The following is a 21,846-nucleotide window of genomic DNA, read 5'->3' on the forward strand; positions in this document are numbered from 1 at the left end:
TTTCAATGTCAGCTATGAGCACATAATTATGAAAACGGAAACGAATTATTAAGGCAAAGAGATCATCTTGAATTGTGGGACCGACCATCAGGAGATCGTTTAGAGAGACACCAGAACTGCATTTAATTGAAGCATTAAAGACTACTCTCAATTTGGTAGTAGTACTGGAATTTTTTATAACGCTGTGATGGGGCAAATAAAAACCATCATTATTGTTAGTCGAATTATTTAATGACATGTGACTCAAATCTAAGTAGTTTTGGATGACCGCCGTATACTGTTCTTTAAGTTCCCGATCTTTATCAAATCTCTTCTGTAGTTCCTTTAATCTTTTCAACGCAGTTTGCTTCAATTCCCCTAATGTTTTAGTTGTCGCTTTGAATGGTAAGGCGACTATATATCGACCGCTTTGATCTCGTGTCACGTGTTGCTTAAAATGTTCCTCGCAATCGATCTCTTCCTGCGAAAGTGTTGATTGAGACAAAAATTCCTCTATTGACCAAAATTTCTCAATTATCGCTTTCATATCGGTTGCTAGGCAGTTATTAGATTTTATAATTTTAGAATTTTTTGGACAATCTAAACTTCCGCCAATTACCCAACCTAATCGAGTTTTTTGTAAATAAAGGTCATTGCCGTTTTGAGATAAATTTATGGAACCTATCGATAATAAAGATAGACTTGTACCTGCGCCGATCAACATGTCAATTGTTCTGGGTATGTGAAAATTGGGATCAGCGAGTAGTATATTTTTAGGAATTCGAAGATTCTCGCGTGATATTACTGGATTCGCAACTAAATCAGTTATATTGGGAATTACTAAAAAATTAAGAGTACGCTGATACTCATTATAAACTGATTTGAAAGTTATGTGAACCATAATATTTACAACTGTTGTGAGATTGTTTACAGCTCCAATTGAAAATGAACATTTCAACGTTGGAATTTTTAATTTCTTTATGAGATTTATTGTCACAAAATTCGTGGTTGCGCAAGTATCAAGTAATATTCGTGCCTTTGTTTGATTTTTCTTGTTGTCAAATACTTGAACTTTCGCACTCGTCATTAGCTGACAAGCTGGCGAAGAAACAAGAGACTTCAAAGTCATTTCCGGGACAGGCGTTAATTGTCACAATTCACTGGATTTTTTCGAATCTTGTGCCTTGGTGAAGTGTAATAAAGTATTGTGACGCTTCCCACACTTTTTACAAGTACCAAATTTACAATCCCTCGCTTTATGATTACGCAGACAATTGAAACATAAATGTGCATCCGTTACCACCTTGATACGCTCCTCCAACGTCAACGCTAAGAATTTGCTGCATTTAAATAGATAATGAGGCTCGGTACAAAGAGGGCATTTATTGGATGTGGCAGTCACGAATACCTGACGTTTCCCATCATCTTTACGTTTTTTGGAAGGAGGAGAATCCTTATCAGTGGCATCCTTAGCAGTATTATCGTTTTTGCGCTTAGAAATACGCGCTGCAGTTCTATATAAAAAATCAGTTAAATATTCTAATGTTGGAAATTCTCCATTTTTAATGGTTTCATCCCATTTTTCCAAGGAAGATTTATGAAGTTTTTCTTCAATAATAGCTACTATCATTTCATGACTGACATTTACCTCTAATGAAGCTAGTGACTGAAGATGCTGCTGCGATTCATCAGCAAGAGCGATCAGTCCCTGATAGGATTCTGTTTCTTGAACCGGTAATCGTAGCAATAAACTAAGATGACGTGATATCAGGGTACGTTTATCTTTATACGATTTTCGTAGAAGATTCCATGCGCGATCGAAATTTTCGTTCGTAATAGCCAAAACCTGAATTTTACGTAATGCCTGATCTTTAATTTCAGATATTGCAGTTTTTCTACATTACTTATGTCATCACGGTTAATAATCATTGTGGTAAAAGAATCTCTAAATGATAACCAGTCTTCCACTTTGCCGCTAAAAGAAGGTAATTCAGCTTGAGGTAGTTTTAGATTCCTTCTACTGTTGGATGCAACTGATCCATTCGCGACACCTGGATTTGAAATCGTGTCATGATTTACAGTATGTGAACTAATAGTAAATTGAGATGCGAGAGGTGTAACATATTTTTGAGCTTGCGCAAGGGTTTGGAAGAAAAGATCCTGAATGGTTTTTTTATCGGGGCTGTGATCTGTTTCATTATCAATCAGTTGAATCTCGTCATATAAATCATCAAACTTTGAAAAATGTGCAAAAACTGAGTTGTATCGTAATTGCAATTCAGCGACCTGAGTAGGGTTATTCGCGTCAATCTGTGCCAAAAATTCCTTAAATGTAGTTACATGCTCTCTAATTGTTGTGCTTTTTTGTAAAAGTATACTTAATCGGTCAAAGTCGTCCATTTTCGAAACAGAGTATAAGTGAAATTATTGCTCAAGAAAATTGAATCTTTCGTAAGAACGCATTTCAAATAAATATGAACTCGGAGCTCAAAACAAAATAAGGGACACTTCCTTAATAAGGACCATAAACGCACATACCCAATTTTGCCTTGACTCTGCCTAAATGTGCCTACATGTGCATTGCCTCAATTTGAATTGGTGTCTACTTGAATGTCTGGTACTCTTTCAGATACAGGGTGTTTTTTTAAAAACGCATTGCCCTGGTGAAATTGAAACACTATTTTCATGTAGTTGTGTAATCCAATGATAACTAGTGTAGCCAGTACCAGAACTGGCTTGAATGCTCGACGCACTTATGTCACATTAGCACTCCTGTATAGCGGCATAGAAATGTCCCACTATCACTTCCACAGATTTTTGTAACAGCTGTAATCAAACACTGCAGTTTGATTTTATAATTTAGCAGTAATGTCTTTGATACACTGATTCACCGATTAATGTTTTTTAATCAATCCGGCTCTAAGGACCAATGTTAATTTGTACTTAATAAATTGTGTCTATCAAGGCAAGTATTTCTAAAATAATTCCATTCAATCTAAATACAATATAAAAATTTTTATTAGAGCAAGGAGTAAAAGAATCAGAGTACATTTCTCTTTCGAGGATCTCCTCACACTCAATCTCCGTCTCTGGTCCTCAGACTTCACACACTACATCAGAATGCGAATAATATAAACAAGATGGTCATATTTCGAAGAAATATATAGTCGAGATGACCGAACATAAAACAGCAGAAACTTAAACCATAACAACTTGAATAACAAACAAACCCTTTTTTACGAAATCGGCCTCGAAAGAATTAATTATAATTTAATTGGCTTTAATTTTAAAAACTAAAAGATAAAATCTAAAAATATCTTAAACTCTTGTTTAAGATTCAAGGATTTTGTTGAAAAATCAGGTTTAAAAAATAATCTGTTAGGTTGAACTCTTTTGTTGAATTTTCAATTAATGAGAATTAATTTTTAAGATAACAATTTAACGATTTGATTTGTGGTTGCAATTTAATCTTTTTCATTAAAATTCATTTTTTCTTGATGGTGCTCTGTTAAAAAGTAATCTCTTTTGGTCAAAAATTAATCTTCTCACGGGAAAATTTACCTTTTGGTTTGAAAATTCAACTGTTGCTTGAAAGTTGAAATTGTTTGTTTAAAGTTCCTTTTTTTAAGATTCACTCATTTGGTTGAAAACTTATCTACGCCATTTTTAAAAAATAGACCTTCAGGGTTAAAAAATGGTCTTTTGGTTTTATCCATTTTGCTGAAATTTCTTTTTTCTTACTGACAATTAATTTTTGTAACTAACAATATTAGTGTTTCATTATTGATTAAAAATTGATACTTTAAAGTTAAATTGATCTTTTATTCATAAAAATCCATGTAATTTGGCAAAAATTCATCTTCTTCGGTCAAAAATTAATCTTCCTTCTGGAAGATTTATGTTATTTGATAAAAATTCAACTATTTTATTTTTCAAAAATTAATTTAGTGGGTTACAAAATCATATTTTTGGTTGAACTATTTTCTTGCAAGTTTCCTTTTTTACTGAGAATTAACTTTTCTAAGTATGAATTTAAATAATCGATTTTTTGTAAAAAATTAGTATTTTTTATTAAAAATTTATATTTTTTATTGAAATTTATCTTGTTTTGATGAAAATTCATGTGCTTTGCTAAAAAAAAACAGTCTTTTTTTGTCGAAAATTAATCTTCCTGTATAATTTATGTTATTGATTTAAAACTTAACTATTGGCTCAAGGATGATCTATTTTCTTAAAAATTCTTACTTTTTTAAAGATTTATATCCTTTAAAAATTTAGGTATTCCGTTATTTTTAATAATATTCTTGACGTAAAATACACCTTTTTGGTTTAATTCAACTGTTTTGTTAAAATTTCATCTTTTTTGATCGGAAATCAATTTTCATTTTAAAAATTCATCTTTTCCGGATACAGGTCAACTGTTTTTTAAAAAATTCAACCTTTTAGTTGGAAAACTGAATTCTTTTATGAAAATTCGTCTTTTCGTTAATAAAATTATTCTTGTTTGTTGAAAATTTATCTTTGAATTGAGGGTTTAACTACTCAGATCAAAATATGTTATTTTTTGTTCAATTCTGCTAGTTGAAATTTTTCTTAATAAATATTAATTTTTTTACCAATTTTGGTTCAACAGATATTTTTTCTAGTAAAAAATTCAACAATTTGATTATTATTTAATGTATTTTGTTGAAAATTCCCCCTTTTATAGAAAATTCAACTTTTTACATTAATATTTGAGTTATTTTTCTTAAAACTTTAACTATTTTGTTGACAGTTTAATTATTTTGTTGGATTGTAAATTTATCTTTTGTGGTAGAAAAATCATCCTTCTTGTTTGAAAGTTTATCTTTCTTCATTTAATTTTATTACTATGGGTTTGAAATAAATTTTCTGTTGAATATTTAACTGTCTTTGAAAAATTTAACTACCAGATTAAAATTAACTTTTTTGTTAAGAATAATTTTTTTTATTTTACCTCACTGAGTCTCAAACTTATCTATTTTATTAGAAATTATTTTTTAATTGAAAACTGAACAACAATTTGGATCACGAAGTAGGAAAGGGTAAAAAATATCCCAAAATTGGTAATGTAGTTTGTGTCAGTGAAAGTAAAATAATTAATTTCATGAAAAATCAAAACATTAATCGTGTTAATTTATTAAAATTATAATTAATTGTTTCTCTTTTATTTGCGCTCTTAACTAATTATTATCCATTCTAGTTTCTATTACCCACTGTTGGGAGGTTTCCTTTATGATAAAAAGGAGAATATATATTTTATTCAGTGGTAAACAAATTTTTTAAATCCTCAAAAATTTGATAAAAAAATATTTTTTGTGATCAGGAAGCCAATTTTAAATAACGTATGAAGGTATCGAATTCACTCGTAAACTATTAATGGCGGAAACCCACTTAAGGAAGTTAGTTCAGGAAAGCTGTCTCTAACTTAATTTATCACGTGTCCCAACTTTCAGCTATAGACGCTCTGAAACTTTCTGCACTGTAAATAAACTGATTGAAACTAAAATTACTATGATATGTTCTACAATTCACAGATTATACTAATAATTTATTTTTAAAATCTAACCCTTTTTTTACATACAAAATTGAATTATTTGTATGGTTTTAATAATTACTTAAAAATGTTATGTTATTTTTTTTTGCCTACTAGTCTAACATCCACATTTTTAAATATTTTTTTTTTTATTTATAAATTGTGAAAAAAATGGCCTCAAAATCCACTGGGATCCGAACCCAGGCTTTTCAAATTTCCGGTCTGATTCTACTGATACCAACTAAGCTAAAGAGAGATGAGATTAATTTTTGATTATATTGATTTTAATTTATATTTTTTTGTGTTATCGTTTTGCCCAGATATAATGTAATAAATAATTTGATGTTAATTGTTAACGTTAATTTTATGTTAATTTATTATTTTTTGAGGACTAAAAAAGTAATGCGCACTTTACTTCTAGAGCCAGAGCTATAATTCCAGCAGCCAGTGGAGCAGAAGCAGATGTTCCAGTATGTTTGATGGTGCACTTATTTTTTAAATCTGTCGTTACCTGCATATCAAAATTACTTTATTTATTTAATCCAGTTGTAAATACACGATCACGAAATATTCCTTAATATCTCTGAATTTTTATTGCCTAACGTAATAATATAAACAATTTATAAATTGCATTGTTGAACAGATTTTAAAAAAAGAAGCTCATAACATTTTTTAAACAATAATCTATCACAAATAATATTGATTTTTAAAAGTTAAAAATCAGTTTTTAAGTATGTAAAATTTGATAAGAGGAAAATATATCCAATGGAATGACAATTAATTGATTCCTCTTAATTTATAAGCGATAACGTTCAAGATTCAATTTATATTGAATTCAAGAGTCTTGGCACAATATTTTTAAATCCTGAAAATCATAAATTTTCAGATTAAAATGTTCGAAATTTAATTATTTAAAATTAAAGGTTATTTAATTTCTATTATTTCTAATTTTGTTCAAAATTGACAATTTAAAGTTAAAAAGTTTTGAATTCAAATACTTTTGAATCCGAAAACATTAAAATTAGATCGTTTAAAATTGGGAACTAAATTAAATGTTATAAATTCTAATTTTCTGAAATTCTAGAATTTTTAATTGTTAATAAACAAAAAATTCACATTAAACACTAAAGTAGATCAGACACATTTTTCTAAGCTCGAAAAATAATTTAGTCATCATGTTCTCAGTTTAAAATAAACAAATTTTTAGCTATAGATCTTAAAAATTAAATTATTCAAAGAAAATGTTCAAAATAAAAAGTAACTTCAAGCGTAAAACTATAAAAATAAAAAATTTTAACTATGGAACGACGAAAATGAAACGAATCCGCATTTTATTTAAAACTAGAAAAAAATGTAAACGCTAAGAATTGAGATATTAAAACTTTTTTATAGTCGAACTCTTTAAAATTTCTAATGTTTTAAGTGAATATAAAGAATTAAGAAATAAATTATTTTTAATTATACTTTTCGAAACGCAAATATTTCAGTTTCAATTGCGACGTTAAAACTGATGAAAGAGAAAAATCGAAAATTTAACGTTCAACATTAAAATTTAGAACTCTCAAATTGTATACATTCTAGATGAAAGAAATTATTCAATTATTGAGGCTTAAATTTCAGATAGTTAAATTTTGATCCATTATTTTTTAAAGAACACAAATTTTAACTTTTTCAATTCAAAATTGTTAAATTTTTATAACTTGCAATATTTTAATTTAATGTTCTTTTATTGTAAGCAAATTATTTTTTTATAAAGTTTTATTAAAAGTCGGACAGTTTGGAGATATTACATTAAGAATTAAAAAAACAAGAGTATAGAAAAATATTGCTATATATGATTCCAATATTTAAAGTTGGACCATTTTAGGCCTTTTATTTCAAAATTTCTTGAATTTAGCAATCTATTTTTCTAATTTTTCATTATTTTTAATTTGTTTTGATTCGAAAGCTATGGAAAATGGCAAATTTTAATTAATTTTTATATTAAATATTATTAAAATTTAAATTTACATAACAATTTTATTATAGAGCCGTAGTTGAAATTTTATCTCGTTTCTTATTCGAAGCATCCACTAAATTGAAGAATTTTATTATGAATTCAAGCATGACAAAATTGAGTGATATCAGATTGAAATTTTGAAAATTAGATAATTAAAAATTGAATGGGCTTGAAATGATATTGTTTATAATTTAAATCCTTTAAAATTAAATAATTTAAAAAGAAAAAATTTTTAATTTGAATAAATTCCATCTCGTAGCGGATACAATTTAACAATTTGAAATTGAAAACTAAATTAAAAATTTTATATTTAAAGTTTATCGGAATTATAGATTTTTCAGCTTCTTGTATATAAAAAAAATATAATTTGACATTAATTATCAGATTTCTTATTCGAAGTGGTTACTAAATCAAAAATTTTTATTGTGAATTCGAGAATAACGAAATTGAGTGATTTCAGATTAAAATCTAAAAAATAGGATCATTTTTCAAACGGTTAGAAATAGAATATTTTCTGATTAGAATTTTTGAAAACAAGATAATTTAAAATTCAATGGAATTGAAATTGTATTGTTCCCATTCGAATCCTTTAAAATTAAATAATTTGAAAAGAAAAACTATTAAATTTAAATTCGAAGCGGTTACTAAATGAAACAATTTTATTTGGATTTCAAGAATAACGAAATGGAGTGATTTGAGATTAAAATTTACAAAATAGGACCATTTTTCAAAACGTTAGAAATGTAATATTTTTTATTCGAATTTTGAAAACTAGATTATATGAAATTTAATAGAATTGAAGTTGTCTTATTTTCAATTCAAATCCTTTAAAATTAAATAATTTTTAAAAAAAATTTTAATCTAAATAAATTCCATCTCATAGCGGATACAATTTAACAATTTGAAATTGAAAACTAAATTAAATATTTTATATTCAAAGTTTATCAGAATTATAGATTTTTCAGCTTCTTGTATATAAAAAAAATATAATTTGACATTATCTGATTTCTTATTCGAAGTGGTTACTAAATCAAAAATTTTTATTGTGAATTCGAGAATAACGAAATTGAGTGATTTCAGATTAAAATTTAAAAGATAGGACCATTTTTCAAACGGTTAGAAATGGACTCTTTTCTGATTAGAATTTTGAAAACAAGATAATTTAAAATTTAATGGAATTGAAATTGTATTGTTTCCCATTCGAATCCTTTAAAATTAAATAATTTGAAAAGAAAAACTTTGAAATTTAAATTCGAAGCGGTTACTAAATGAAACAATTTTATTTGGATTTCAAGAATAACGAAATTGAGTGATTTGAGATTAAAATTTACAAAATAGGACCATTTTTCAAAACGTTAGAAATGGAATATTTTTTTATTCGAATTTTGAAAACTAGATTATTTGAAATTTAATAGAATTGACGTTGTATTATTTCCAATTCAAATCCTTTAAAATTAAATAATTTAAAAAGAAAAATTTTTTAATTTAAATAAATTCCATCTCGTAGCGGATACAATTTAACAATTTGAAATTGAAAACTAAATTAAATATTTTATATTCAAAGTTTATCAGAATTATAGATTTTTGAGCTTCTTGTATATAAAAAAAATATAATTTGACATTAATTATCTGATTTCTTATTCGAAGTGGTTACTAAATCGAAAATTTTTATTGTGAATTCGAGAATAACGAAATTGAGTGATTTCAGTTTAAAATTTAAAAAATAGGATCATTTTTCAAATGGTTAGAAATGGAAAATTTTCAGATTAGAATTTTCAAAACAAGATAATTTAAATTTTAATGGAATTGAAATTGTATTGTTTCCCATTCAAATTCTTTAAAATTAAATAATTTGAAAAGAAAAAATTTTCAATTTAAATACGAAGCGGTTACTAAATGAAACAATTTTATTTTTATTTCAAGAATAACGAAATTAAGTGATTTGAGATTAAAATTTACAAAATAGGACCATTTTTCAAAACGTTAGAAATGGAATATTTTCTGATTATAATTCCAAAAACAAGTTAATTTAAAATTTGATGGAATTAAAATTGTATTTTTTTAATTCAAATCCTTTAAAATTAAATAATTTTAACAGAAAAACTTTTATATTTTAATCATGTTTAACTCATAGTAAATAGAATTTAACATTTTTAAATTCAAAATGAAAGTAAATGTTCCAAAATCAAATTTGATGAAACTTTTAGATTTTTAAGTTTCTTATATATAAAAAAATTATATAATTTAACATTCAAAATATAATTGCTCTAATGTTTAAATCCTGATTATTTAAGAACATTTTCAAATGAAAAACAATTTAATTTTCAATGCCTTGTTCTAAGATCTTCTAATTTTTATAGCTTGAATATAAGAAATTATTTTCTTCATTTTGTATGGGTTTGAATTTATTCTGAAAGTGATGAATTAAAAATTGTTTAATTACAAATCCTTTTTACCGAATATTTTCAATTATCAATTCTTCCAATCTGATAATTTAGGATTTCCTAGAATTTAAAATAACAGAAAATTTAGTATACCTTTGAAAATAAAATGATGTAAGTTAGAATGTTGATGTAAAATTATTAAATTTAAAACTAAATAAAATTCAGAACAGTCAAATCATAATATTTAAATCCAAAATTAATAAATTCAAAACTGACTGTTAAGAAACTTTTTTTTAAAGTTTTGAGGTTTTAAAAATTAAACTATTTTAAAATTTCGTAATTAAAATTATAACTTTAAAATGAAATTATAGCAATTTTAAACATAATAAATATATTGTTAATAAGTATTATATCATGTACTATCAAGTAATATTTAATTGTATTGGATACATTTTTTACAAATAAATGTTTGAAATTGGAAAATAAAATTTTAGCAACGATTATGACTTACGTATAGACATCTGTTTCACCGGAATTTTAAAATAAAAACCGCAGTGCCGCGGTACTTAAATGAACAAGCATTAGAAGAAAATAATAATGCTAGTTTATCAATATTTGTTAAATATATGAAAAATTTAGAGATTTTTGATTGTCGTACAAATAATGAAATAATTTATTGAAAATCTCACTATCATTTGATCCTGATAAGCTCCACTACTATAGGTGGTTGCGAGGGTGGCCGAGCACCTTTCGCCATACCAAGGAAATCTTCCAGTTTGGCTCGCGGATCCTACAGCCACTGTGTAAATACTAGCAACATACCCGTCACATCCACAATCGTCATATTTTGATCCTCCATTTCCGGAAGCCCACACATATATACTGCCTTTTCCATTACGACCCTGTAAAGCCAAGAAATCTTTTTTGAGGCATTCACTTATATTTTTGACATACCGCATCCGATAATCTATTCGAATATTTTAAGCCAAGCGTAGCCGTGCGGTCTCATAGACGGCAACATGCTTCAAACATGCGGTCCCTTGGGAATCTTCGAGGCTGCCGTTATTAGCCAAGGTGGGTGGATAATGTGTGGTCCTAAGTGTAATTGGTGAGTAATACTAACTAAATGTTCATAGGTGGTCCGTGAGACCGCACGGCCACAGTAGCGTCAGAATTTCATATTTCTGTTTCAATTTGTTCAAAGGTATTTTTAAGACAAATCTTTAAACATAAATAGATTAAGAAACTCGAAATATGACGTGCGGTCTAACAGATCGCACTAATGCTCTTCATAGTTTGGTCCCCCTCCCCATTGGTTGACAATATTATCAATAATGAAGGTTGATAAAATTTGATTGTTTTTTACTTATTCCATTTTTTCTTTGTATGGTTTTAGGATTGAGAGAAAAAAATTATTTAATTATTTAATTAGATATACATATGTGTCTAAAAATTATCCAATTTTGCAGAATTTGTTGACTATCGTTGTTTTCGACAAAAATGTGCGGATTATTTTATTGCTTGAGGATTATATAGTTATTTTGAAAATCTGTTTTTTTTAAATTTAAATTATATTAATTTTGATTTCAAATTGAAATTGATTATTTGGTTGATGATTAACTTTTCGTTAATAATCTACATTTTCTGTTTCAAAATTTCACAATCTTTTACCTTCATGAGGAGAAAAATTTTTAGTGAAAAATTCTTTATTTCGTTGAAAATTTGTCTACTTGCTTGAAAAATTCATCCCTTTTTAGTAGAAAATAATTATTTTCTGATTGAAAAATAAATCTGTTTTGGTTAATAATTGAACTTTTTTATTAAAAGTTCCTCTTTTTATATCAATTCAACTGGTTTTTATTTTAAATTAATATCAATTTTGGTTTCAACAACAACTATTAAACTTTCCCAAGCTTTTTTGGTTGATAATCCATCATTCTTGATCGAAAATTCAACTAATTGGTTGCAGGTGGAATTCCTTTATAAAAAAAATGAATTTTCTTGGTTGAAGATTCGTCATTTTAATTGAAAATTAAAATTAAAAAACTAATATTAGTTAATTAATTTTAATTTAATTTTAATTTAATTTTAATTAATTATTTATTTATTTTAAAAAATTAATAATTAAAAATTAAAATTAAATTTTTGCGGGTATAAAATTAATTCACCACATTGCTGAAGATGATATTTTTGGTTAAAAATAATAGTCTAAATATGATAAAATAAAATACATTTTCATTTGAAATGCTAGGATGCAAAGTGTTAAAAATTGCATTTAACAAAGAACTTACATTAATTTTAGTTAAAAACAACTATTTCCTTATTTTTATAATAAATTTCCTCATTTTCCATGTTTTTAAAGAATTTTTATCCAGTGAAGCTATCCACTAAATCTAAATTTTCATAAAAGAATCATTTAGATGAAAATTACTTCCATCAGGAGAACATTATTTCTCAAAATTCTCCGTTCATTGAAATATGACTAAACACTAAAAAAATCAAATAATTTGAAAAAATATAAATTTTCAAGATCCCACATGAAAATTCGGTTTTAGCCACGCACACCATAAAATTAAAAATTTAGTTTAATGGCCCCAATAGCTCTCTCGATCTTAAATAAAAAATCCTGGCGCGCAATTAGTGAACTTTTTACATTAAACTTTTAAGAGCCCTTGGAATATCTTTTGAAGTCTTCCTAATGGACCTAATTAGTTCAGTTTTATTTGAATATTGTATTTTATTTTATGAGGCTCCTTTTGCGATAAACTCATCTCAGTCGTATTATCTTATCCAAAGAAAAAACCATTTGCCTGAAAAAAGTGAATAAAAGCTCTTCTACCCAGACTTTTTATCCTCGCAGTGGTAATTCAGAAAGCGTATGAAATTTTTGAAGCGTGGGAAGTACGTTAATTTGCTTGAATTACTCTTTATGTTACAGTTCAGGGAAGACAGGACTAACCTGGGTGACTCCTCTTTCGAGTGCCTCCGAGGCCAATCTGCCTGGAGCCTCTAAACTTTTTCCATCGTCTGCTGGTCCCCATGATGCTGTATAAATATCCACCATGTCTGTTTTATAACCGAGAGCTTCACCCTCGATCCGGTCGTTAACAACCCCGTCGAGCATTTTAATTCCACCAATTGATGCCGCAAAAGCCACACCAACACCACACTTTTTATTATCAGCTTCCATCGCAATTTCTCCAGCACATCTGGTTCCATGTCTGTTCATCCCTGTATAATGAAAAATTTTTGTAAATTAATTTGGTCAATTCATATCTCGAAAAAATTGGTTGGAGTAGACGTCGTGTGCCTCGTTAAAATTTAGCGTATCTTCCCCTTTTTTACTTTATTACCCCTATTTTTAAAACTCCCTACCAGTTTTCCCCATCCCCCTTCACAAGCCGCATTTCTCTTTCCTAGCATTTCACTTTTTCTCTTTCCGCCTCCTTTCACCTTTCGCCTACTACGTTTTCTTTCATATTCTACTTCTTCCTCTCCTCTACTATGCTTACTTTTCCCTTCTCGACTTGCCCTTTCCTCCTACGGTGGCGAGAATCCCAATTCTTTTTTGTTATTATAATTCTTACCTCTAGCCATTGCTTTCCCTACTTGCTACCACTACCCCTCTGTATCGTTATCTTTTCTGAGCTCTCCTACTTTTCATGACTATACATATTTTACCCTAATTTTTCTCACTTTTTCTACCTTTTTCTATTTTTCCCCTGATTTCCTCTCCCTTCATTTACTTACACTTAGTTAATCTGAAAACCACACCTTCTCATCCACTCAATCCTACACTCTGTACCTCTAATACTTCCCTTTGACACCTACCCCTTCCAATACGTTTTCTGATTACCCATCCTCTACCTTCTTTCCATCCCTTCCTCTCCCTTTCTTAACTTTTCCACAATTCTCGCAATTTCCCCTACTTTACTCTCTTCTCCTAATTTTCCACTCGTCCTTCGTTTCTCTGGTATTGCTGAATTCCATTTCTTTCCCCTAGTTTCCTTCACAGAACCTACCATCTCTTTCCGCTTCTCCGATTCTTACTTTCCTCCGCCGCTACTTTTTACCTCATTTTCATTTAGTTCCCCTACTTTCCCTGAATAACCCTCCCTTTTCTACTTTTACTTAATTTCCCTTCCTTCTCCAAATTACCGTCACTTGCTCTCTTTTTATTAAGTTATGCTTACTTTCCCTGAAATCCTCGACCTCATCTTCTCTTTTATCGCTATTCAGAATCTCCATAACTTCTCCTATGTTCCCTCACGTTTACTACTTCATCTCACTGCCTATACTTGAACTTACTTTTCCTATCTTACCCTACTTTCTGGCACTTTCTCACCCTTAATCTTCTTCCTGTTCCCGCCATGTCCCTACTACTTTTTTTTTTGGTCACCCTCATTTTCTCTTATTTAAATCCCGTCCCGTCTTTTCCCTCACTTCAGCTCCATTTCTCTATTATTCCTGACTTCCCTTCACCTAGTTTCCCTTACTTACTTTAATTTTTCAATCATTTCTTCCCATCGCCACTCCGGCATCATTCCCATATCTTCCTATAATTTTTCGCACTTCGCTTATCTTCCCCTCACTCTCACTGCTTTATCTCACTCTTCTTACATTTACTTACTTTTCTTCACTGACCCTACTTTTCCTCCATTTTTGAACCCTAATGTACTTCCTACTCACCCCATCTCTCTACTACTTTTTTTGATTATCTTCCCATCAATTACTTTTCTTGCTTACCCCTCCCCAAACTTCCTTTCATCAACTCCTCTCCCTTCCTCAACTTTCCCGATCTTTCTCACTTTCGGCTTCACAAATCCCTACCCCTAGTTTTCCTCACTCACGCTCCTTTCCTCGACTATTTCCGACTTGACTTCGTCTATTTTCCATTGCTTCATTTACTTTCCAACCTATCCTTTCCCATCGCTACTGCCACATCCTTCCTATCGCTTTCCGTAATTCTTCTGACTTTTTCTAGCTCCCTCTCACTTTCACTACTTTATCACACTCTCGATACTTTAATCTTCTTTTCCTTACTTACCCCACTTTCTCTTAACTGCTTACCTTTTACCTACTTCTTCTTTTCACCTGCTTTCCCTCGATTCCAATTCCTTCCATATCCTACCTTTTCTTATTTCCTTTTTTTACTAAATTCCTTCACTCTTTCCCCTTTCTCTAATTTCACCCAACTTTGTTTTCCCACTTTTTCCTGATCTTCCCCTTCCTCTGATTTTCTTAACTTCCTCTCCTTTTTCCTGCTAAATCTGAATTTTGTATCAAAAACGCGATATTGCTCCTTCTAAGGTTTTCAATTAAAGTTTTGTGATTGTTATTTGCCATTCTTTATATTCTCTTTTTAAAAGAAGAAAATATTTGCCTTAACTTTAAAAATTGGTTCTTCAAATTCTGGGAATATGTTCGTCTACCCAACTGTAATTAATTCTTAAATTTATAGACCAGAATTACAATCCGTTTCCAACTGGCGGCAGATTGAACATTCCACCTCAACATCTGCACGGGTAGTTTCACAACCCGGTAACACGCTTTCTAATGATGCCAATTACATTTTTATGTGGGGTTTACTAAGTTATTATTAAACTCTCTCCTCCCATTCTATTATTTATAACAGAAAAAAACATTTTAAATTGTTTTTAGAATAAATTACTTGTTTGTTTAATTTTTTTCGAGGTTTAAGGTCATACATCAGCATACAACTGAACATTTTTAAGTATACAATTTATGACATTTTAAACTGTTAAAATCTTGTTGTAAACAAATATAAAGCAGAAAGTAGTTCCCTCAAAATATACAGTAGTTTCCTTCTAAATAATTTATCCCTTACCCTAATCATTCCCTAATTTTTATAATAATTACTCGTGCGACAATAATTAATAATTGCTAAATACAAATTTATATATGATAAACTTCGAAATAAATGTATATTTTTGCCATTTTTAATATAAAAGATAAATTTTTTCTACTTCTCTGGCAGCCGTGAAAAAAATTTATTAAATTCTTTTCTGCATAAATTATGTATCCTTACAATTTTTTGTTGTCTTAGAAAATTGTAATATTCGAAAGACCCCGACACGTTAAAAAAAGTTTACAATATTTGATGTCTTTTTACTGAGCAACAAACATTAGAAAAAAATATGAAATAAAATAATAATTTTTTGAACATTCTGCCTCCCTTTTTTCAATTCAGTAGACTTACCAATATTTCTCTAGTCAATTTTCATAGTGAAAAGCCCTCGAATATAGAATAGATTCTTTGAAGCCAGATAGGAAAAGATAATTTGCAGCAAATACAGAAATGAGTTTTGGAAAAGCGATTACTTTTTTTTCGTTTATATAGATTTATCAAGTTTTTTGTACTTTATTTTTATAACTCAAATGCCCATGTATGTTATAAGTAGCCTTCAGCACTAGTTAAAAAAATTTTTAATAAAACGCAAAACTCAGTTTTGCAAAAATTTACTGTGTATACATTTTTAAATGTTTGATTGCTGAAAAATCTTTCATGAATATACAAAAAATGGATTATAGTATGATGACAAATCAATACGTAGATTTACTGGATAACTTATCAAACCCGAAACTGTTTATTTAAAGTCGTTTTTTAGTTTTTAAACAGTTTTTTTGGCAACGTATATGGTATGATTATATTTGGATCTCCGTTGGCTATAAAATGTTTATGATTATTTTGAACTACGATTCCTTAACCCAAAAACTGAATTTTTAACCAAATAGTTTAATTTCTAACCATGAATAAGAATTTACATCAGAGAATATTTTATTTCTATCTAAAAAACAAATTTTCAACACACTAAATAAATTTCCAGTCGAAGAAAGAAATTTTTAACAAAAATGATAATTCTTTCACTGAACAAAATGAATTTTTAAAAACAAACATTCATTTTCTACAAAAAAAAATCAACGTTTGATAGCATACATTTATTTTCAGTCAAATGGTAAACTTTGTATCTAAACAAGATAACTTTCAAACCACAAACCGATTAGACTAATAAAATTAATTTTCTACCAAAAAAGGACGAATTTTCAAGCAAAAACATTAAGTTTCAACCATAAACATTAATTTTATACAAAATGCGTGAATTTTTAATTAAATGATTGAATAATTTTTATCCAAAAAATGAACTTTTCGGGAAATAGTTGACTTTTCACTACAGAAATAAATTTTTAGTCAAGAATATTAATGTTTCACCAAAAATACGCATTTTCCACTAAATACTTATATGAATTGTTAAAAAATTAGTTCAATTTTTAAAATGTAAATTTTAAATCAAACATAAAACAGTTAAAAATTCAGTTAAAAAAATGTTTTGAAACCAAACAAGACGAATATCTAACAAAATAAATCAATTCTCAACAAAATAAATATGTTTTTAAGAAAAATGACGTACCTTTCACCCAAGAAAATGAATTTTCAACTACGAACCTTAATCTTTTACCAAAAAAATGAAACTTGGGCAAAATAAATCAAGTCTCAACCAAATAATTGAACTTTCAACTATAAAAGATCACTTTTAAACCAAATGTCGAATAAATAAATTAACATTTTAAAAAATTAACTTTTGAATCAAACAATAAAACGAGTTTTCAACAAAATATTGTAACCAATATGACTAATTTTCTACCAAAAAATACTAAATTTAACAAAATACAAAATTGCTAAAAAAGGTATATTTCGGGTTCCAATTGTGTACAAAAATACGAATTTTTGCGAACCTTCCTTGAAAATTTTCAATTGAAAAAATTATTTTCTAACCCAAAAAACAAAATTTAAATAAAATAGTTACATTTTCTTAACAAGTTTAACTTTATTTTTAAAAAAGGCGCATTTCAATAAAAGTATTTGAATTTTCAACGAACAAAACTAACTTTTAAACAACAAATGAAATAGTTTTTTTTCTTAATATTTTCATTTTCTTATATTTCATAAAGTTTTGACATGTTTATATATAATGTTACCTTCTTCTTCATTTTATTCTTCACAATTGTAAACTTATTGTAAAATTTGGTTTAAAAATCGCGGGTTTTTTCAACTTCTGGTTTCGATTTTATCGTAGCCAATCAAAACAGTGGGAAGTTGTGGCAGAATTCTACCTAGAGTATCTCTACCTTGACTATAGTAGAAAATGATATAAAAAAAGCTCAATTTTCTAAAATCGCCGGGAAAAACTTTTGACCTCCTAAAACTAAAAAATTAAAATTTGTAACTTAAATCATGTATAGCTTCAATAATTATATTTTTAAATATTATTCTAAAAAAGAAATGTCGTGTGAACTAACAAAAAACTTGTGAGACAGAATTTGAAATTATTTCTAAAATCCTTAACTATTAATTATTCACCTCTCCTCTTTATTATTATAATTCCAAATTATGTCATTTATTTATATGTCAATCTTAAATATTTGAGAAATTTTTGTAATATTATTTAGTAAGTTTTCATTTTAAATTTGTTGTTAGGGACAAGTGCGTGACAAAAAATTTTGCTTTATTACGATAATTTTTTAATAAAATTATTATTCAAAGAAAGTTTAAAAATAAATGAGACTTAAAGTGGTCCTCTTTTTAGCAACCATCCGGCTATTAACTTCTAGGCTAAGTATGAAGTCAATATTTTCAGGGCTGCTGTCCAACAGAAAAACCTAGTAAGTGATTTGCCATAGAGACTATTTTCCGAAACATGCGCATGAGAAAATAACCTCTACAATAAAAGTCACTTACTAGGTTTTTCCGTTGGACAGCAGAGGGACCTTTTCGAAAATTAATAATAATTGAAATGCTGATACGTTTTTTGGACTAAAATTCATTAAACATAATTTTTTATTTTTGCAGTCTATATGTTTCGCCATCTCAGTTTTATATTTTATTAATTTCCTTATTCTGAATATTAGATTGATTACCTTCGGCGCATTTATTTCAAATGATTTATTTTTGTTAGTTTTTAATTTTTCACAGCAAATAATAATTGTAAAATGGATCAAGATACTAAGAATTATTTTTAATTACTATTTGTAATAAAAAGGATATTCTTTTCTGTAAATCTATGATATATTATTGATCTTTGAGGAATAAAAATCAAATAATTATTGTACGTTTCAGTTTCTAAGTATTTTTTGTGATTAAAGGATTAGTTCAAATAATTTTAATTGTATCATTTGTCGCAACCAATTCGCTTTTACGTTTAATCGTTTTAAATAAGCGCGACAACAGTAGCCAATCTAGCTGTTGGTGCAACGCAGGCGCAATACGAAAAGATCCAAATATTGAAAGAAGATCATCAAGTATTTAAAAATTAAATTTGAGTAAAGATACCTGTTATCTCATAACGAGGTAGAGGGTCGTTATCTCGCTCGTTGACATCATAACTGATTTCGGGATCCTATAAAATAAAAATTATGTGATAAAAAATGATTTTTTTAAAATAAAATCAACAAGGTGGTAAAATCCGATTCAAGCAGGAGCAAATAATTTAAAAACTTTAAAGAGAATCATTTTGTTTAGAAATCACATTCATTTGCGAATATTTTTGAAAATAATAAATTGTTTAAATAATTATTTTGTTATTTTGCATTAGCTATTAAAACACAAAGCAAAAAGTGGACGAAAAGTTAAAAATCGAAAAAGAATCTGAAAGATTTCAAACAGATTTTTTTAAGATTACAGATTTTTAAAAAATATCGTAATTTTGAAATATTTCAGAAAATTGTAATCAAAATGTAGATTCTGATCAAGATTTTGAAACATGTTGGAAGAAATAATTTAAAGGGAATATTTTAAAATACTTCAAAGTAAAAACAAGTTTCCTGAAATAATTATCAATTAGACAAAATTTAATCAATAATTATTATTTATTTGAAACTTCTAAGAATAAGATGTAACTTCTAATTGAAACTCGAACTTAAAAAGTGTTTAGTTTAAAAAAAACTTAAATCGTACAGATTTTTAATGTTTTTAACTCAAAATTGCTTCAAATTATATAATGAGGAATATCTAGAAATACGTTCATTCATTTTTCAAGTTACAGTTTTAAAACTGATGACGTGGATTTCTATTTTTTGAACTGAATCTGAATCTTTGAACTGTAAAATCTATAAAACTTGCAAAAATGTTACTTTGCAGTATAAATGTATTTACTTAAAATTTCAGTTAATAAAAATTTAATAGGTTCAAATTATTAAGAGTTTGAATTTAAAACGTTTATTTTAATTTTAATAGTTTATAATTCAAGAGTTTTTACGTTTCATTGGCGATACAAAATAAACTGATAAGATCAGTGTGATCAGTTTATTTGTTAAGTGATATAAATATAGTTTCTCTAAGATTCTCGAGAAAATTTAAAAAGATTTTTGAATGAACAATCTAGAAAATCTTTAAAAAATTTTTTTACAACTTGTCTATCTTCTGAATATTATTTAAAATTCTAAAAAAATTTCTTAAATTTCTAAAATTTCAAGAATGTTGTTAACACCTTCCAGATGCTTTTTTAAGGAGTTTGGAAATCTTTTAAAATGTTTTAAAATCTTTTAATTATTCTCTGAGAATTAATTTTTGAAAATGAAAAATAATTTATGTTTTTACTATAAATCTTAAGAAATTCGTTTTATTTTCTTTAAATCTTTCAAAATTCTCAAGACTTAAATTGTTTTCTCATCATTTAAAAGCTTCTGTAAATATCTGTTCAAACAATTTGTTTCCCTAAGATTCATTAAAATTTTGCAAAACCAAAAAATTGTCCTAATATTTTCCAAAATTAAATTCGTTCAAATAAAACATGATATATCATTTCTGATATATCAGACTAGAAAAACATTTTAAATTGTGTTTCTTAAATCAAAAAATTATATTTTATTTAATTTTGACTGGTATAACATGGAGGTGTATTTGTTTAAACACATTATTATTGTTTGTAACTATATCTTCTTCTATACTGATGCTAGATACTTGCAGCTTTATCTGATTTTTTAAAAAATATTTGACATTATTTTTAACAATCATGTTCGAAAGTTTGCGGGGTTCCTTAAATTTTCACCTTTGACTTTATGGTGAGGAAAAAATTATAAATAATTATATTATTATTAACTTTAAAATGCTCTTAGCATCTATATCTTACTTCAAGGAAATTTTTTAGTTTAATATGATCCATATAAAAAATTTTAAAATATTTAAAAAATCTGTTTTATTTCAGAAAAAAAATATCCACAAAATAAAGAGATATTTTCATGCTTTTTAAAATTATTTGTTTATAACTGAAACCCGAAGGTAAAGTTCAACATTTTAGAAAAAATTGAAACTTTCTATAAATCATCTAAGAGAAGATAGTTATAAAGAATAATATATTTTTTAAACAATTACGTAGGTTAACTTGAATTTTAAATTCCTTGCTAAAGAAATAGTTGACAAAAAGTATAGTATTTCAGAAAATATTATTTTTTTAAATAATAATAATAAAATCTTTGAAGTATTATTTTTTCTATCTTGAGTAAAAATGCTTCGACTTCAGTTCGACTTGGTTATGTCTTGAGCTCGTCTCCAAGACATTGATGTCTGGCTGCGTCTCAAAACTGAGTCGAGACATAAGCTTTCGTCTTACTTTTATGGCCACGACAGGTGAAACGGCGTTTACTTGTCTCAAGTCAAGACTTGTCTTGACTAAGACGACGTTTAATTGTCGCAAGTATACCTGCCTTAATACGAACCTTTTCCGGCTAATAAATGATATTGGAATTGATAAATGAAAATTTTTGAATTATTAAATTAGTTCTTTTTTATTAAAAAATTCGGAATCTATGGCTCTGAACGAGTATAACCCTTACAAATTTTCTTCAAATAAATAAAAATTGTAACTTTCTAGAAGGATCTCCTATACTGTTATAAATTTGTAAAAACGTAAATA

The 21,846-nt window shown here is 27.4% G+C and overlaps 1 protein-coding gene across 1 annotated transcript in view; it reads right to left on the minus strand.

Moving 5' to 3' along the window:
• Window positions 1-21,846, minus strand: part of LOC117167662 (neuroendocrine convertase 1-like) — a 110,869-nt gene that overhangs the window by 24,840 nt on the left and 64,183 nt on the right. Inside the window, exons 6-9 of the mRNA XM_033352753.1 lie at window positions 19,266-19,332; window positions 12,876-13,147; window positions 10,606-10,818; window positions 5,944-6,044 (exon numbers count right to left, since the gene is read on the minus strand). Of these exons, the coding sequence (XP_033208644.1) occupies window positions 5,944-6,044; window positions 10,606-10,818; window positions 12,876-13,147; window positions 19,266-19,332 (653 nt within the window). The remainder of the gene's footprint in view (window positions 1-5,943; window positions 6,045-10,605; window positions 10,819-12,875; window positions 13,148-19,265; window positions 19,333-21,846) is intronic.

The sequence above is a fragment of the Belonocnema kinseyi genome, chromosome 2 (genome assembly GCF_010883055.1).
Source record: "Belonocnema kinseyi isolate 2016_QV_RU_SX_M_011 chromosome 2, B_treatae_v1, whole genome shotgun sequence".
Lineage (NCBI taxonomy): Eukaryota > Metazoa > Arthropoda > Insecta > Hymenoptera > Cynipidae > Belonocnema > Belonocnema kinseyi.